This window comes from Cavia porcellus, unplaced genomic scaffold (genome assembly GCF_034190915.1).
Source record: "Cavia porcellus strain 051 isolate PalLab524CR breed Dunkin Hartley unplaced genomic scaffold, mCavPor4.1 scaffold_5, whole genome shotgun sequence".
NCBI lineage: Eukaryota > Metazoa > Chordata > Mammalia > Rodentia > Caviidae > Cavia > Cavia porcellus.
In genome coordinates this window covers 18,088,013-18,103,695 of record NW_026947488.1, presented here as the reverse complement: position 1 = coordinate 18,103,695, position 15,683 = coordinate 18,088,013, and the positions used below count along the sequence as shown (strand labels likewise).

The following is a 15,683-nucleotide window of genomic DNA, read 5'->3' as shown; positions in this document are numbered from 1 at the left end:
AGGGAGAAGGCCATGGCGAATCTAGGGGCTACACAGACTTACTTGTTGGACTGGTGTCCATTTGTCCTGGTCTTTGCTGGTGCCTGGCAGGTAGGAGGCAACTGAACCTCAGGACAGTTGAATCTTGGGGAAGGGCTCCTAAGTCTCTGCTTGTACTCCCAAAGGCCTGGATAATCCACGTGTAGGTCACCTTATCTCTTGTCTCTCTCTTCCCTGGCAGTTTCTGAACTTCTGGAACAAACAGGACACCCTGGAGTTAGAAAGCCCCTCGTTGACATCCACTCCAGTGTGCAGCCAAAAGGTGGTGGTCACCACGCCCCTGCACCGGGATAAGACGCCCCTGCACCAGAAGCACGCTGCGTGAGTGCCCCTGCCTGTCCGCTGGTCAGCCTGTTCACTGGCTTTTAGTCAGCCCTTGGATTTGCTGAGCTATATGTACATGTGTGTTTCTTTGGTGTTTTGGGGGACAGTGTCTTACTAGCTAGTCCTCCAGGCTGTCCTTGAACTTGGTGAATAACCTCAAACTCGCAATCTTGCCTCCGCCTCCTAAGTAGCTGGGGTTGTAGGCGTGTGCCACTGTACCTAGGTCCCTAACTTTTTTACCCGTCTTTTCCCTTCACATGCCCACTCATTTTCAGCCCTTTCTCTGACCTGGAAGGGTGCCAGCGGATGGTTTCCTGGTTATCCAGTGCTGCTTTCCATGGCCTCCCGCTTGCTAAGCCCTTGACTGGCAGCATTGGATTTGTCTCTAAGCAGCGTTTCTCAGTTTTCCCACAGTGGCTTCCAGAGGTTCCCGGTGTGGGTGTGTGTGTCTGTGTGCTCCGTCTTGCTGATGGCTGTGGATCAAGGTGGCTCTGGAGTTTCCTCATGTTTCTTTGGCCCATGGGTTTGCTTCATGCTAGCTCAGGTTCTCCCTTTGAGCTGTAGTTTGAGCTGCGAAGTGTTCACAATCTGTCTTTATGGTTCCTTCTAGAGAGTAAAAGGTTATCTTTGTATGCATGTGGGAGATAATGGAGGGGGAAAGATTGTGTGGGTCTCTATTTAATCTCTCTGTCCTAAGGAAGGAAGAGAAGAATGGGCTGCCCTTGTTCTAGCTTTTTATCTCCCAGTGGAACGCCATGCACAGGCCTCTGCATCCGGGAAGTGGCCTCTGCCCCCGTGGTTCTAGTATGGCATGTTCCTCTTGACTGTCTCAGTTATATCTTGAGAGTCTGTGGGGCCAGGTGACCAAGGCCAAATAGTGCTTGCTCAAGGGGTCATTTGTGGGGAGTCTGGAACCTACCAGCACACCTGCCCTGGCACTCAGTCCTGGTGGTCTGGGGTGTGAGGTGCCTCTTCTGCTGTCCTCTCTCCCTCCTTTGTGGGCCTCTCTGTCACAGAGAGCACATACGGGGCCCGCATCTGAGATAGTCTTAGTGGTTTTGCTTCTGGGTGGGTTGTTGCTAGGTTTCTCAGTGCTGGTGCCTTTCCTCCACATTTCTGTTCTCGCTGAGGGTGTGAGGCTGGAGAGATGCCAGCCTTAGCATTGTGTACCTGAGCTCACCTGTACCCCGGAGAGGCCGCGCAGGAAGGCAGCCTTCCTGGGTTCTCTGTCATCTCTCTCTGTGCTAGAGTGTGGTTTTAAGACTGCCTTTTTTTTTTCTGGAAAGTCTGATCTGGACTGCATCCTTGTCTCCTGCCCCGCTTAAACTCTTTCCTGTCTTGTTTCTGAGGACAGCCTTTCCTCCAGGTGCCTGACCTGGCCCAGATAGCTAGCGATGGCAGGGTGCCTGTCTTGGGAGCTGCCCTGCCCTGTCGCTGAGCCACCTCCTCTGACCTGGCAGGTTCGTAACCCCGGAGCAGAAGTACTCCATGGACAACACTCCCCACACACCAACCCCATTCAAGAATGCCTTGGAGAAGTACGGGCCACTGAAGCCCCTGGTATGTCCCACGGGTCTGTGCATGCTGGGTTCATAGTGCCCTTTTCCTCTGAGATTGCTGGGTTCTTCCAAGGAAGTGCAGGTTTTTATTAATGGAGCTGCTCGAGCTGTTCTTGTCATCTCATCAACGTTTCCTGAGTGCCATCAGTGTGCCAGGAAGATGCCAGCTGGCATCCGCTGCTGGAGGCGCAGCAGTATCCGAGTGAAACTTAGCACGTAGGAAGGTGGAGGCCAACATTAAACATATGCTGTGCAAATGACGAGCTGCTTTTGGCATGTGCTACAGTTAGGAAGAAAAGCCAGTGCTGGGAGTGTGAAGGAAGCCTCGGGTCCTGGGTCTGCATCTGCAGAGTGACAAATTGCATCCACTGCCCGAGCCTTTGACTAACTTCCAGCTCTTACAACATGCGGGAAGTCACTGGGGCCCTGTGTGGCTGGCCATGTTGAGGCTTCTGCACATCTTCCCTCACCCTACCCTCTCCCCTTCTCCTCCTAGTTGATGGCACAGTCACACCATCCCCGTGAAAAAGAAATTTCTGGCACCTTGGGCTTTTTGAGACCAGTGTGTAGTGGCAAATGGGTAGAGGAGCACTCCTGGGAACTGCCTCTTTGCTTGGTCTCTCCCCTGGAGACTGGAGAGCTTACTTGGAACCCACAGGCCTGGACCAGGGAAATGGTGCCAGTGTCTAGTATTAATATGGCACAAAGGGCTAAGGGTGCCCGGGCTTTGACTGAACCAGCAACTGGTAGCCCAGGACAGGCTCTTGGTCTCCGCGCCTGTGTCTCCACCCTGTGAAGATGACACTTACTGCATAGGCTGCGTGAGGTTAGCGTGGGGTGTGGAGCAGCTCTTAGCCGTGCAGGCCCCTGAGGTCAAGGTCTTCACTGATCTTGGGTTGGGAATGGTGCATGTCAGGTCAGCATCCTTTCTAACTTGCCCAGTACTCTCCAATGGTGGCCGGTGTGTCCTGCTGTCCCTGTGAGCAGTCTTGTCCCAGCCCAAGGGTGAGACCTCAGGTGGGCTGCCTCTGCCCTGCCCACAGCCCCAGACCCCACACCTGGAGGAGGACTTGAAGGAAGTGCTGCGATCTGAGGCCGGCATTGAGCTCATCGTTGAGGATGAAGGGCGGCCTGAGAAGCAGACAAGGAAGCCTTCGGTGAGTGACGGGCCCTGGAGGATGAAGCACTGGGGGAGGGACATGCCTCACCAGTGGAACTGACCAGGGGGCCCTCCACCACTGTACCACTGCACCCTTCTAAAGTAGGCCTGGGTAGGGTGGGGTAGCTGTGAGGACCAGAGGCTTCGTAGAGACAGACACCGCTCAGTCTGAAAGGCACACAGGTTACAAGGGCTCCCTTTAGATGGAGGTGCGGGGGTCGGAAGAATTGGCCCGGCAAGAGTGCCTGGCTGGGGGTGTGGGCCCCATAAGGAGGATATGAAGGTGTCTGCTCTGGTGAGGTGGAGTCGGCAAACCCCTGTGCGAGAGGGGCAGGAAAGGCACTGTCCCCAGCCTGGCACAGGTGCCAAACTCCAGAGAGCCTCCCTCTGGCCGCACTGCCTCTGGCTATGCTAGCCACTTCGTGTCTCCTGTTGTCTCTTGTGTTCCCAGGCTGTTCTCTAGGGAAAGGTGAGGAGACAAGGCGGGTGGGGAGGTGGGCAGTGCGGCTGGAGTGGCATCCTCTCTGTGTAGGCGAGGGAACCCGGCTGGGGGCCTGCAGGGCCCTCCCTGGCCTCTCCTCAGTGTTCTCAGGCCACTGCCATATCTGCTGGGTTAATGGTGGGCGCCATCCCACAGCTTCTTGGTGTGGAGCAGACAGACCCTGACTTGTTTGCGGGAAGTGCGGGGCTAGAGTTGGGGCTCCTTTGTCGGGGTGCACCAAGGGCGTGTCCGTGAGCTTTGCTTTGTCCTTGAATGCTACACGTCTGGGATGAGTGCTGTAGGTGCCCCTGAGTGGTTCTCTACCAGGTCATGTTTAGGTGCATACTTGCTGTGGTAGAAACTTGGAAGCTGTGTCTGGTCCATTCAGGGTTAAAAAGTAGGTTTCTTGGTGGGTGGACATTTGTGTTGTATCCTGCTTGCTGCTACAGTGTCCAGCAGGACAGGACCTACCCTGGGCACAAAGTATAATGGCCCTGGGGTCACCTAGCCCCCCATCTCACCAACACCAAATCTCTACCAGCTACACCTTGCTTGAAGTTTTGCTGCTGCAGGGCTTGGCTCTGCGTTATGGTTACCAAGGCCCTGACCACAGGAGTCTCTGATGCCCCTCTACCATCTCCCCACTCCCCCCTTGCAGCTGCGGCGGAGCCCCATCAAGAAAGTCCGGAAGTCTCTGGCTCTTGACATCATGGATGAGGATGTGAAGCTGATGATGTCCACACTGCCCAAGTCTCTGTCTTTGGTGAGGGGCCTGCTGTGAGCACCCTGCCCCAGACCTGCAGGGGACTCTCCTGCCTGGGGAGTATGGTCTCCCTGGAAGCCACCTACTTTGAGTCCCTGGAGTTGTGGAGACCTGATCTCACAGTAGAGGGGCCTGTGGGATGGCCAGGCCAGGCCAGCAGGAGGGCCTCACTCATGTGGGTTTTATTTACAGGAATCGAGCTGCTAGGAGATGTGGTTTCAAATCTTGGCTCTGAATCCTCAGCACTCTGCCTTATGTTCTGTGGCTCCGTAGGGATTGATGAGGTTCTCAAAGCACAGCCAGGTGGCTGGGTGTCCAGAGCCTAGGTTGGGGCTGGTGAAGGGGGCGGGTGCTGTCCAGCTCCCAGCCAGTGTCCTTGCTGTCAGGTGTGGCTGTCAAGCTGACCCCAGGTAGGTCAGGGCCCCCAGACCATGCTGTGGTGCTGATCCCTTGGAGCTGACAGGTGCTAGGGTGAGCTGGCTCTCCCTGGTGTCCAGGAAGGAGGCAGTGAGAGGAGTGTTGGGGTCACAAACAGATTAGGAACCACCTGACCAGGCGTTGCAAGTAAAACTTGCCCTCATGGACCAGGTGGAGAAACATCACCATGCCCAGGGGTCCCCATCAGACTGGAGACTTGGTGAACTGCCAAGCAGAGTTGCCGGCTGGGTGGGAATGCTCCACTGTTGATTCACCAGTCAGGCAGTTTTGCAGCTGTTTGGTGTTTGAGGATGTTTCTGGGACCCAGAGACCTCGAGACCTCCGAGGCTTCCTGTGAGAGAAGCCAGCATTGCTGAGCAAACACAAGCTAACACACAGCTTTGAAACGAGCATTTCACAGATAGTTGCCTAATCCTTTAAATGTTCATTTAAACTGTCTGAGAAAGGAAACCAGAAGTTAGTCTCCTGTTCAGAATCTCAACAGCTGGAAGTGGTCCTGTGGGGATTGACTGGCTTCATTTTTATTTTTTTTCCCTAGGTCTTGTGGCAAAATAGTAACTGACTTGGTTTTGATTTCAGCCACCAAATGTCCCATCTGGCTCCTCTAGCCTCAACTTGCCAAGTATCAAAGAGGACAATAGCCTGCTCAACCAGGGGTTCCTACAGGCCAAGCCTGAGAAGGCTGCGCCAGCCCAGAAGTCCCGCAGCCACTTTCCAGCCCCCGCCCCTGTGAGTTCTCCTTATAATCCTTCTCTGCTTTGCTTCTCACCTCAGGGCCTTTGCACAGGCCAGGCCTCTGCCTGTGAGCTGCTTTGCTGCCTTCCTGTGGCTGTGTTGGTCTGATTAGCTTATGCTTCTGTCTTTAGTCCTTGGTGAAGCCCTCCCTGACCCTGCTCTGGAGAGACACCTCTGCCTACAGCTCCCTCTGTGGCTTGGGTCTTGCCTGTTACTAAGTCATTATCTGTGTTCAGCTTAGTACACAGCCTTGCCCTGAGCAGGCCTGGCGTTGGGCTGCTTACATCTCAGTGTCCTCACCAGTCTGCATGGCTGTGGCTTCTCATGAGGGCAGCAAGTGCCATCTCCTTCTGCTTTATGTTTAAGGAAGGCCAAACACAGTGACTGGCTTCCCTGGGGCCCTCCAGGACGCTGGAGAGAGCACAGGACAGCTTGTGGCTTCTAGGAGGAGGATCATAGAAATGCCCTCTACTCTTGCCTGGCTAGGACCACCGGGATTTCTGAGAGCATGCTGTCCCACCTGTGTGATAACCCTCTTGCCTCCTCGCAGATGACCAGTGCTTGGAAGACGGTGGCCTGTGGGGGGACCAAGGACCAGCTCTTCATGCAGGAGAAAGCCCGGCAGCTCCTGGGCCGCTTAAAGCCCAGCCACACGTCTCGGACCCTCATCTTGTCCTGAGCGGCTCGGAGGAGGGCACACATCATTCTCATGTTTACAGGGGCTCGGGGTGGAGGAGTGGGGGTCTGAATGTGGAGCCACACGCAGGCGACCACTTGCAGGGAGCCTTCTGCCACTGGCCCCTCCTCATTCTCAGGAGGCACAGGAGGGCCAGCACTGTCCTGTTGCCAAGTCTAGCTGCTGGCGGCTCCTGGTGCTAACAGAACAAAGTCCTACTGCTAGGCCTGCCTGTCCCTCCCCAGGGCCACAGGGAGCCCCAGTAGTGTCTCCCAAGCTCTGGGCAGGGTCAGCCTCATCTCAGACCCCTGCTTAGGACAGGGGCCACGGCTGGGGTGCTTTCTTTCCTCAGCCTCTGTTGGTATATTCTCTTGAAATAATAAATTGCATTTCTCCTTTTACACTCTGAACTCTTTCTCCGGGCCCTCATCTGAGTGCAGCCTTGCCTGCACAGCGAGGCCTCGGCTGCCCAGGAAGAGGGAGGTCTTTCTCTTGGCTCTGCCTGCAGCGAGCATCTTGGCAAAGCTCCCGCGACTCTTGGCCGACCTTGGGGCGGGTGGGTGCTAGAGACTGGCGGTAGAAGAGGTACGTTATGCAGGGCCTTGCTTGCCTCTAGCCATGGATGGCTTACCTGGATCACCGAGCCACTGTCTTAAGCTGACCCAGCCTCCAGGGGAGTCTTGTACTAAGGAGGACAAGCTGCTGGGCGGGGATCTGGCCTCAGGTGGCAGGAGGCTGAGCAGCTTAGTGACCTGAAGTTCCTGAGGTGGCAGCTCTTATAGGCTGGGCTGTCACCAGCTTTGGTCAGGCCAGTGGACTCAGCGTTGTACTTGATTCGGATCAGAATCAGTGAGATTCGCAGAAGGTGAGTTACCAAGCCTGCAACTGTCTAGATCAGGCTGGCCTCGAACTCCCTTTGCAGCGCAGGCTGGCCTCAAACTCGGAGCAGTCCTCCTTCCTCAGCCTCCCAAGTGCCGGCAGGCCTGGCCTTTTGCTACATTCTTTGTTGTACATTTTAGTTACTTGTTGCCGAGAGAAAATAACCTGACACCCAAAGTTGGAGGAGGAAAGGTTTATTGTGGCTCACAGTTCCTAGAGGTTTCCGTTCATTCTTGTCTGGCTCCAAGGCAGGATGTCACGGCGGAGGGGCTCTGCCAAGGAGAAGCAGTCCGTAGTGGGCAGAAGGCAGCAAAATAGTGACGAAACAAATCGTGTTTTATCCAGGCTGCCCGCCCTTGGGGCATTAGCAGTCAGTCCTAGCTCACATTACCGCGTGAGGCTTTGGGGGACGTCTGACAGGAGCGGGAACTGCAGCCAGTCTCCAGAACTTTTCTTGCCTTCGGGTACAGTGAGATGCCACTGCATCTCCATCTTCCTCTCCAGCCCTGGCAGCCACCGTTCCTGTCTCGGGACCTCCTCCTGGTCGATTCCTGGAGTGTTTGTCATCCTGTGTAGACTTTCTTTGCTTGGCAGTGTTCTCTGGTTCATCTCTGCTGTGGCCTGTGAGTTTCCTTTGAGGCTGCAGTTGAGTTAGGCAGATGATACCGCATTTTGTTTACCCTTTGGTCTTTCAGTGGGCCTTTTCACTAATGTGAATCATGCCGCTGTGAACCTGGAGGTAAAGCTATGTCTGAAGAACTTATTTAATCCCTTTGGAACTCAAAGGTGAGATTGACAGACCCTGTGACAGTCACACAGTTTGTTTATTTTGTTAAGAGCAAAAATATTTATTGAGAGAAAGAAAGCTTCTGTCTGAGAGAGAGACAGAAGAGGTCTGAGCAGGTTGCCCATAGTTGCTGTTGTGATTGTTTCTGGTGTTTGGGGGACTTGCTGTATTCGGGCTGATGAAGGCTTTGCCTTGATGGTGACCCTCTGTTGCCACCTGGTGGCCGCTGGCGAGTTTGCAGCAGTAGGTAAATCAGGCCAAAGAAGACCCTTGAAGCTCACAGGTCTTTGAAGCTTTTTTCTGACTTTCCGCCTCCCTGTTCGGTATCCCAATCAAGCAGTTTTGTGGCCTTTGCTTTACAACCTTCACTGATGGAGAGGGGCTTCAGTTACAGTGCATCAGGTCCATTGTCGGACAGCAGTTGTGAAGGGAGTAATTTTTTTTCTTATCACTGTTAGTCTGTTTGCAATGCATGCATTTTATAGTTATCTTGGGAAGAGGGTACATGTACGTAGTACAGTCTGCTTCCTTTTTTAAATTTCCTTCCCCATCCCCCCTTTCCTCTGATTTTCGTTATTGATGTTATGAATCTTGCCTCATGTTTATGGCATATGGTGTTTACATTCATCGAGGTTATTAGGTTACTGTGTGTGGCAGATCTTTATTCTACCTAGTTCCCCTTCTGCTTCCCCTCCCCCTCAGAAGTGATTCTTTATCCAGAGAAAAAGCTCTCTTCCTTGTACTATGCAGAGCAGGGGTGACCAGGAAGCTGGGGTGTGCAGTAATCAGTGTTCTGGGGTAGGTGGTGTCGGCCAGGAGTCTGCCTGTTGTCCATCAGCCAGGCTCTGCATGAGCTGCTATCTCGGCATCCCTCAGTGTGAGTCAGCTAGTGGTTGTTCTTTCTAGAGGGTCCCTGAGGTTTTGATTTAGTGACAACAGTGACTTAACCATCTCTAGAATGCATTTTATGTTTCTACCTCTGGCCAGGTATGGTTGAAAACTATTAAAGCTGAGTACCACTGACCTGGCAATCAAACTTTAAGTTAATTGTGATTAATGATCCCCCCCATCCCTGATCAGGCTTCAGAATGTTTTGGGTATATATTAACTGGGGCTAACTTTAGGAATTGAGTTGAGTTGAAAGTAATGTGGGAGTTTTTGTTGTTGTTGGGTTTTTTTGGTTTTTGCTTGTTTTTTTGAGATAAGGTCTCACTTTGAAGCCCAGCCTGATCTCAAATTTTGATCCTGCAGGAGTGCATCACTGTGCCCAGCTCTAGGTAAGAGTCACACTAATGGTTGGCAAAGACAGAGACAGAGTCTGAGGCACCTGAGTTGAAGGGACAACCTCTGTCCTTTCCCCGAGTGTCTGCGCTCTGCTCAGCAGTAGCCAGGCCTGGCACACAGGTGCTCAGAAAGTGTCACGTCCTGCCATGGAGCAGTGGGACAGAGAACACCCAAAGGCGGTTAGATCCAGAGGGGTGGGGAAGGCTTTGTAATTTTTTGATGATTTCTAACAATTCCATTGTGATCAGGGAACATAGGCTATGTGGGTTCCAATCTTTGAAATTTGTTGAAATTAATTCATGGTCAAGCATGTAATAAATTTTTGAAATGATTTTTATGCATCTGAAAAGGATGTAGTGTGCAGATGGTGAAGACCATGTCACATTTTTGGTCGTTTAGGTCATTTGTCCATCCTGTTGTACAAAGAGTCAACATCCAAGTTTGTTGTTGTTTTGTGGGACTAGAGATTGAAGTCAGTGCCCTACGTGAGTGCAGAACCACTGCACTGGATCATTTCCCCACCCTTGAGAGAAACGGGTCTCACTATGTAGTCCAGGCTGCTCCTTGAACTCACAGGCCTCTTGCCTTAGCAAGGACATTTACAGGTATGTCCCACTGTGGGGATCTTCTTCCCAGTCCTTTTAATTTTTGATATAAGGTCTTGTGACGTTGCCTAGGTTGGCCATAATGAACTTCTGATTCTTCTGGCTCAGCCTCCTGAGTAACTAGGAATGCCGGTGTATGCCTCCTTGCTGAGTCATGGTTTATTTTTTTGTTTGTTTTTTGTTTTTTTTTAGTGGACCTAATTAGGCCAGACTCCGAATGACACAGAATAAGAGTGCTTTAAAGTCTGGATGTTGAGGCAGTTTTGTTACTTAACATTATTGAGGCAATAAGCAGCTGATGCACACCTAGATTATGACTGTGAAAAACCCTGCAGGAAAATGAATGACATCCTGGGCTTGACCACGTGGTAGAGTAGTTTAGGGGGCCTGAGGTTCCCAGAGCTTCCTGGAAACCAGTGGGAGAATAATTCTGGAATCCAAAGCCCTCATGGCGATGCTGTCTTGCTTGGTCTCTGGGTTGGAGGCAGCTGGAAAAGCAGGGACTTCTGGCAGCCCTGATGACACCTCTGACCTGGGACCCCACAGACCTGGACTGTTACTAGCTGCATGTCTCTACATGCCTATTTTGTGTTTTTGTGATAACAACATGCCAAAATACTCTTCAAATCTATTTTTTGTCTTTGAAACAGGCTCTCACTATGCAGTTCAGGCTAGCCTTGAGCCCACTTTGTAGCTCAAACTGGCCTCGAACTCATTAGTCCTCCTGTTTCAGCCTCCTGTGATTCAGTGCTGGGATTACAGCCATGTGCCACCACACTCGGTCTAAATCTACTCTTTATATCCATCAAAATTGTCTAGAACTCTCCTGTGTGACTTTCCCACAATTACCCATCTTCCCACAGGATGTTTGGACAGTTGCTAGTCAGCTGTTATCAATAGTGCCCTCTTGTGCATCTTGTCTTCATACTTTAGTGAGCTCTTGTACACATTTTTGGTTTTTACGTGTCTTGGAGTGAATTGTCAGGTACGGTTCCATTAGGCTATTTACCATTTGCCAACTTGGTCTACCATGGAAAGTTATTTCATTGCTGGGACTTTGTTTTGAGGGGGTTATCGGGCATTGAACTCAGGACCTTGTGCTTGCCAGGCAGGTACCACGCTGCTGAGTTAAACCCCCAGCCCTTGGACCTCATTTCTTTTTTTTTTTTTTTGTACCAGGGGTGGAACTCTCGACCTTGCGCTTACCAGGCAGGCATTTGTACCACTGAGCTAAACCCCTAGCACAGAACTTACTTTTTAAGCTGTATGTTGGAAATAAACATACTTGTCCATCTCTCCCCCAGCGTTGCAACCAGGACTTAATAACAGCAAGACACATGTCCCCTGCAACTCCTCTGGCTCTGTGTTTCTTTTAGCCCAGGATGCAAGTTTTCCACGAGCCTTCTCCTGCTGTTAATTCTCACCATGACCTTGGCAAGCCTGCCCTTCCCCAGTCACCCCTTTGTGACTCAGGTACCAAGGCAGCCTCAGGCCTATTGGGTGACAGTGAGCCTAGGAGAACCAACCCATAGCAACAGGGAGCACTGTCAGTCTGATTTCTATCACCCTGTAGCAATAGCCTCATATTGAGGATTCTTAAGGTATTATCCAGACTCAGAAAGAGCGATGATCAACTAATTATGTCTGTTGTGTGCATGGGAGATGTCAGTGGTGGCACACAGTATTTACCTCTGACTCAAAGGTGTTGGCTTTTATGGGCCGGAAGGGACATCTATTTCATGAGTTAAATAGAATGGTTTTTAAGTAGACAAGTCTTGTTCCATTGTATCATATATTTGGATTTATTTCTAGTATTTAATTTGGTACTTGCTTTTTATTCCCTTTTTGTTGAATTTATAAAGGTTTTCTGGGATGTGATCTCTTTTGCCTAGTTTAGAAAATATAAAATGTTTTGTCTTAGAAACTATTTAAAATTTTTATTGTACATTTTTTTTTATTGTACATACTTGTTACTGTCCTGAACAGTACCCTTCCTTGCCTGTTTTGTTTTGATCTAGAAGGTGAGGTCTTGCTGTGTTGCCGCAGCTAGACTGAGACTTGTGGGCTTTAAGTGACTTTTCTGTCTGGAGCTTCCTGAATTGCTAAGACCACAGGTGCCATCATGGCCAGTGAGAAGTGTATTTTGGGGGTGTGTCTGTGTGCAGGTATATGTATGCTATTGATTGAACCCAGGGCCTTCACATTGAGGTGCATCTCTAGCCCCTTTTTATTTTTCAGTTTTTGATTTCACGGCAGGGTCTTGCTAAGTCACTGATTGGGCATGCTCTAACTTGTCATCCTCCTGACTGCCTCCCAGGTGCTGGGATTACAGTGTACACCACCGTGCCTGGTTGTACAGTCACTTTAGATATACAGGAAGTTTGCAAAGGTGCAAGAGTACCATAGATGCTTTACCCAGCTTCTAACATTCACATCTTACAAGTGATTGTACACTTAGCAAAACTAGGAAAATAACACGAGTACAATAAAATTCCAGACTTTATTTGTATTTCAACAGTTTTTCCACTCACATCTTTTTCTGTGCCAGCATCCACTCCAAGATACTACATTGCATTTATATATATTTGAAACTTCAAATATATGTAAAAGTAGCGGGTTGGGGAGTAAAGTGTGTGGTTCAATTCTCAGCACCTACATAAATAAATAAATGTATACAGAATAGTAAAAGAAAAACTTACATACAAGTAGAAGGAATAATAAAAGGGGCTAGGGATTTAGCTCAGCGGCATAAGCACCTGCCTTGGAAGCAGGCAGTCGTGAGTTCAATCCCCGGTACCGATAAAAATGAAAAAGTCCAAAAAAAAAAAAAGAAGGAATAATAAAATCTGTTCATCAATCTTCAAAAGTGATTAAATGACCAGTTTGTTTTGTTCATAGCCCAAACTGATGAATTTCTCCTTTTCCTGGTCTTGCTAGCTTACAGTTGACAGATGTATACCTTCCGGATGCCTTGATTTCCCTTGCTTCCTGTATACAGTTCTCCAGTTTTAAGTTAAGGAAGTCCTACGGTCTATACATAGCCCCCCTCTCCCCCAGCATTAACTTTATTAAAGCAGTTGAAGGGACAAGGGTGGGATGGTGGCAAAATTATAAATATCTTTAGCATTTAAAGATTGTTTTGCTGAAAATCTTAGGGAGGACTTAAGTCTTCCATCTGTTATTTTTAAGAATATGCTTCTTTGATTTCATGACCAGATTAACACATTTGCATATGTTTCCATGTAAAGGTCAAGGTCTCTTTCCTGTCCCACAGTTACCTCAGTGTCCTCCCTAATGGCAGCTGTGGCAGTTTCTAGGAAGAGGTCAGAGCACTCCTTGTAAGGATCAGATGACAAACAGACAAGGCATAGTGGGCAGAGCTGTTCTGGTGTATCCCAGGAATGCAATAGCATGCAAATCATAGCATGTGCAGAGATACATATTCATGTCTTCTCCCTGAACCCTGTAGGAATGGTGGCTATTCAGGGGACTGCTCTAGACTTGGCTTTATCAGTTAAACGGTGGCAAGCTGTCCATCCCACTTACCTGCCAAATCCAGCCTGCCACCTGTTTCTGTGCCTAGTCTCGCTGGAAGCTACATTCTGTCGTTTACGTGTTATCTGACTGCTTTCCTGCTACAGAGCTGAGGAGTCACACAGTGACAGTGACTGGCAAAGCCTGAAGTCCTTACTGTCTGCTCCTTTGTAGAACAGGTTTGCCGGCCTCCAGGTTAAAGGTTATGTCCTTTCCTTGTAAAGCTGCTCCACAATTCACGTAGGCCCTCTGAGTGGATATCTGGATCAGACCTTTATACTTACCTTATTTTCTGCATGTGTATATTTATAGGATACAGTCCTAGAAGTGGCATTGCTCACTGAAAGCTTACGTATAACTATTGTCAAGCTGCCCTCCGTGGAGGCTGGGGCTACTTGTAAGTTTTTGATGTCTACCATTCTACTAGGTGATGGGAGAGAAAGGCACCTGGGTAGCTGACTTCATATGCCTTTTATTTTGATGTGCAGCATATCTCTCTGTGGCTTTGTGAGACTCCTTCCTGCTGGTGGTTTACTTTCCTGGTCTGAAGATCTTCTGGAGGTTGTTCTCCTTTCTCTCTGACTCTCCTGCGTCACTTTCACAAACAAGCTTTTGGGGAACAAAAGTCTTAAGGACAAACTTAGGGTGGCTATCAGCGTCATCAGCATTCCAGATATCAGAGGTGGGAGGGGAGGAGGTGACCCACAGGGCTTCAGCTTTCTGCTCTGAACTGAGAAGCGTCACCAGTGGGTTTGTGCTGCCCTCTTCCTCCACGGGGCTTCTGTTGGCACAGGCAGCCTCGTGTTCCTCCAGCTTTTTGATGGGGACGACGTGGCAGGCATTGTATTTGCAGCTGGCCATTTTCTTGGCTTTCGTGGGGTTTTTTCTCTTGCACGATGCCAGGTGGTACTGGAATCTGCTGAGTGGAATTCGGTGGTGAGGGTTGTAAGGACAAATTTCTAAGACCTCTGGCTCCATGAGAAGTCCTTGAAATTGAGGATCCCAGTGCCCAGAGTCTAAAGAAAACGTAGCTCTCAGTAGAGCGTTTTTGTAAGAAGATGGAGCTGTTCTCTACCCAGTGGTGTCCTTGGAACTCTGCTGGCTCTGTGTCTGAGACACCTACGGGAGGACAAAGTTAGCAAATCGTGCACCAGGCGGAAGAGCAAAACCCCACAGCAGCCACGCTGGGAGGTGGAAAGGTATGTGGCGCCCTTGGCTCTGAGGGAAAGGATACACTGTGATGTCAGCAAACAGTCGTGGTCACAATGGGCTGCTTGCATCACCAAGTAAAGGCCCTTGCTCCTGTCTTGTGTGTGAGCGGAGCGAGGGGCTTTGGGGAAAGATGCTATTTAAAATATTCATGGCATCTATGTTGTCAATTCCGTCTTCTAGCTGACTGTATTAGTATAATAAAACTTACATCTTTTTTGTGTGCTGTTCTTTGGCTGATTTTATTCCCCCTTTCTTGCCTTATTTTTGGTGGTGTTGAGAACCAAACCCAGGGCTTTGTGGATGGTTGGCAAACTCTGGCACCAACGTACATTCCCAGGTTGCTTGTCTTATTTTAGAAAAGATAGTTTTAAAGCATTGCTTTATTTCCCTCTACTACTTTGCACAATTTCATGTGGTTTAATGATTGTAGATTAAAACATTCATAGATAATATATCAAAGTTTAGTGTTAATATTTTATCTACTTTCTGGGTAATGTGGGCATTTCTTTCATTTCACCCCTAGGTCTTTCTGTATTTTAAATTTAATTAGAAAATTCTCACCAGGTGTTAATGCTGTTGTCATAATGTGAACATTTATTTGCATTTGTTCTCATATTTAGTCCTTTCTTTGCTGTTCTGTTTTTCTGCGTGTCTCAGACCTACCATATAGGATCACTATTCTTCTGCTTGAAGTTTTACATTCGTCTGCTTGCCTGTCTGTCTGTCTATCGGGATAGTGTCTTACTGTGTAGTTGAGGCTGGCTTTGAGCTCCCTGTGTAGCATAGGCTGGCCTCAAACTCATGGCGATCCTCCTGCCTCAGCCTCCCCAGTGTTGGGATTATAGGCATGTGCCATCATGCCCAGCTTCGTTTATCTCTGAGACAAGATCTTGCATATTGGCCAGACTGGCCTCAAACTCCTAGGTTTAAGCAGTCTTTCTGCTTCAGCCTCTGGAGCTAGAATCAGAGGCATGTCCCACATACTGGACCTGAATGAAGTCTTTTAGAAATCTCTCGACAAGCTTTTCAGGGTCTTTTTGCCTGAAAGTGTCCTTGTTTCCCCTTCTTTCTGAAAGGCATGTTCACTGGGGGTAGCTGTTGTTTCTTCTTGCTGTCACTGTTGTGGACAAGAGTTCAGCTGCCTGCTGTCGTCCACCTCCCTTGGAAGGTCATCTGGTTCTTTGTGTTCCTCATGGTTGCTGCTCAGG

The 15,683-nt window shown here is 49.6% G+C and overlaps 2 protein-coding genes across 2 annotated transcripts in view; one reads left to right on the top strand and one right to left on the bottom strand.

The window, feature by feature from the left end:
• Positions 1-6,575, top strand: part of Mybl2 (MYB proto-oncogene like 2) — a 37,994-nt gene extending 31,419 nt beyond the window's left edge. Inside the window, exons 9-14 of the mRNA XM_003467665.3 lie at positions 221-360; positions 1,824-1,923; positions 2,966-3,079; positions 4,221-4,325; positions 5,343-5,492; positions 6,049-6,575. Coding sequence (XP_003467713.1) covers positions 221-360; positions 1,824-1,923; positions 2,966-3,079; positions 4,221-4,325; positions 5,343-5,492; positions 6,049-6,177 — 738 coding nt within the window. The 3' untranslated portion in view covers positions 6,178-6,575. The remainder of the gene's footprint in view (positions 1-220; positions 361-1,823; positions 1,924-2,965; positions 3,080-4,220; positions 4,326-5,342; positions 5,493-6,048) is intronic.
• A 7,180-nt stretch (positions 6,576-13,755) lies between these two features.
• Positions 13,756-14,486, bottom strand: Gtsf1l (gametocyte specific factor 1 like). Its single transcript, XM_013150439.3, has one exon. The coding sequence runs from the start codon at positions 14,239-14,241 to the stop codon at positions 13,795-13,797; it is 447 nt and encodes a 148-aa protein (XP_013005893.1). The 5' UTR covers positions 14,242-14,486; the 3' UTR covers positions 13,756-13,794.
• Between the last annotated feature and the right edge of the window lie 1,197 nt (positions 14,487-15,683).

What these genes read in the sequence shown, in the direction of transcription:
- Gtsf1l (XM_013150439.3), bottom strand. Translation starts at nt 14,241, where the DNA reads ATGGAGCCAGAGGTCTTAGAAATTTGTCCTTACAACCCTCACCACCGA.